Consider the following 2264-nt stretch of genomic DNA (forward strand, 5'->3'; position numbering starts at 1 on the left):
ATCCATGGCGTCGTCCAGCGAACAGTCTCCCGCCACGGACAGGCAGTCCTCGATGGTAGCCTTAAACAAGGCTGCTCTCCTCTGCCTTTCCTCCGGTGGAAGCTCGTCACAGAGGCGGCAGGAGGAAGCGCGAGCGACGTGGCGGGGACCCAGGCATCCCTCGCAGGTGTCGTGCCGGTCGAAGCTAAGCAAGTAGCCGGTCTTGCACGAGGGACACAAACGGATGGTGCTGGAGCTGGACATCTCGACGAAAAAGGTCAGTTTATTCTTGATTTATTATGCTTGCTGAAGAAAAACTGGGAGCAGATTACCCGCTCTTAACGTAATTTATACGGATCGGGTGGGGCCCACACAGCAGGTGGGCGTGGACTAATTTTTTCAGTATGATGCTTGCGCATAACGGGATAAACCCATCAGCGACAGCCTTAAAGGGCGAAGCCTATATGACATAGAACAATTTTATCACTCGACTTGATTTTAAATTAATCAGAATCCACCTGTAGGTGGCGCTAATTTACTTTGATTAGAAGTTTCAACATTTTAAACTACGTACTTGAGAAATGTTGCTTTTTTTGTGGCATGAGTTCATACAAAGGGTGCACACTTTTCACATCTACGCCATTTTTTGCAACACTTCTTTATCCTTAGTAGAAAAATGAAACTAAACGTTAAGAAACATTTTAAAGACACTTTACTGTCCGGGTAGAGTCTGCTGTTTAACATCAGCATCATTTATCCCTTCTAAGGGAAGAATCTCAACTCTGCTTTTATTTGGTCACTTACAGTCCCACCCCCCACCCCCCGAACCCTAACTCCCCTTTTGGTTCAGTTTGTCAAAGTACTGAATAAAAAAAAGACACTAGAGGACATATTTTTGGCAAACAGGAGAGCACACGTAAATAAAATCCTTCTAGCCTGGCTGGGGTCACAGCCCGTCGATACACCTTATCCCGTTTATCTGGCAACGTGACCGTGTTTGATCCATCTGCTTACATTAGGAGGGGTTTGAACGTACATCTGTGAGCACCTTCCACTACAACCTAACAGGCACAGGGATGAGCCTCCAGGAGTGGAAAACGCCAGCACCGTGAACAATGCACACAGATGAGGAGGTTACCGATTATATGACGACTTTATGGCAGAAGGAAGCAGCTGCTCTCACAGTGTTTTACCTGAAAAGTCAGTGGGGGGGAGGAAAAACATAGCTACATTTGATCTGAATGTGGAATCTGAGGCGTCCGTTTCTTCAGACTCGTCCTCCCAGATGGTGACGGGTCACTTGGGCCTGCTCAGTGCCTCTTGGCGCGTTGGGCGCTGTGTGTGCAGGAGGCGCAGCAGGCTGTCTTGTAGTAGGAGTAGACGCACATTCGGGCCTGCACCACCATCAAACAGTTGTCTCGTCTATCTCTGCAGTTTTTATCTGCCAACAAAGAGGCTCAGGTTAGAGCGGAGTGAGTTAGTAATAAAACACACACATTAATGCATTAACACACACACCTGCGACTTGTGGACCACAGGGGATCGTGTTGCAGATTTGTTCTTGTTCAGGTTTGGCGCCGAGATCACAGGCTTGGCTGTGCTTTTTGTCAGGCGTCAGACATCGGACTTCTCTCACCTGTAAGCCCTTCCCGCACGAACGTGAACACTGAGAACAAAAGAACAGTGTTTAAACACGGTGGTAAGCAGCGTGCTGCAGGTTTTGTTCATTTCCCGTCTCTCTCACCGCACTCCACTCCGTCGTGAACCACTGAGGCTGACACTCGCCCATCTGGCACTCCTGCACCGCCGCAGGCTTCTCCAGGTGAGCGCACGCAGCGTCTGACGTCACAGTGAAGTTATTTCCCAGCTTCTTCACGCAAATGATGTCCCGTCTCTGGGATCCATCCCCACACGGCACATTGCACTGGAAAAGAAAACAAATAAACATCAGCTACTCGGACACGTACACAGGAAAATACATTCCGGCATCACACGAAACCAACAAAAAATTACAAACACCACAAAAAATTGTCAATAACTTTCCCAGATATGATGTAATTTTAAGCAGAACTGAAGTATTTAAAGGAGTAAGTATCATTTAGTGACATCTAGTAGTGAAGTTACAGATTGGTATAAAATTAAGTAATTTTTTAATGTGATTTTGCACAATACAGCAGTCCCTTGCTTATCGCGAGGGATCCGTACCCTGAAGCCCCGCGATCAGTGAAAAACCCCAAATAAAGAATAGTAGTACAAGTAGTAAGTAGTAGTTTATTTATATATAA

General features: G+C 46.8%; 1 protein-coding gene across 1 annotated transcript in view; it reads right to left on the reverse strand.

Moving 5' to 3' along the window:
• Positions 1-917: 917 nt before the first annotated feature.
• Positions 918-2264, reverse strand: part of adamtsl4 (ADAMTS-like 4) — a 64640-nt gene continuing 63293 nt past the window's right edge. The window contains exons 14-16 of the mRNA XM_037676629.1: positions 1724-1903; positions 1498-1645; positions 918-1420 (exon numbers count right to left, since the gene is read on the reverse strand). Of these exons, the coding sequence (XP_037532557.1) occupies positions 1290-1420; positions 1498-1645; positions 1724-1903 (459 nt within the window). The 3' untranslated portion in view covers positions 918-1289. The remainder of the gene's footprint in view (positions 1421-1497; positions 1646-1723; positions 1904-2264) is intronic.

This window comes from Nematolebias whitei, chromosome 5, assembly GCF_014905685.2.
Source record: "Nematolebias whitei isolate Nwh7 chromosome 5, NemWhi1, whole genome shotgun sequence".
Taxonomy (NCBI): domain Eukaryota; kingdom Metazoa; phylum Chordata; class Actinopteri; order Cyprinodontiformes; family Rivulidae; genus Nematolebias; species Nematolebias whitei.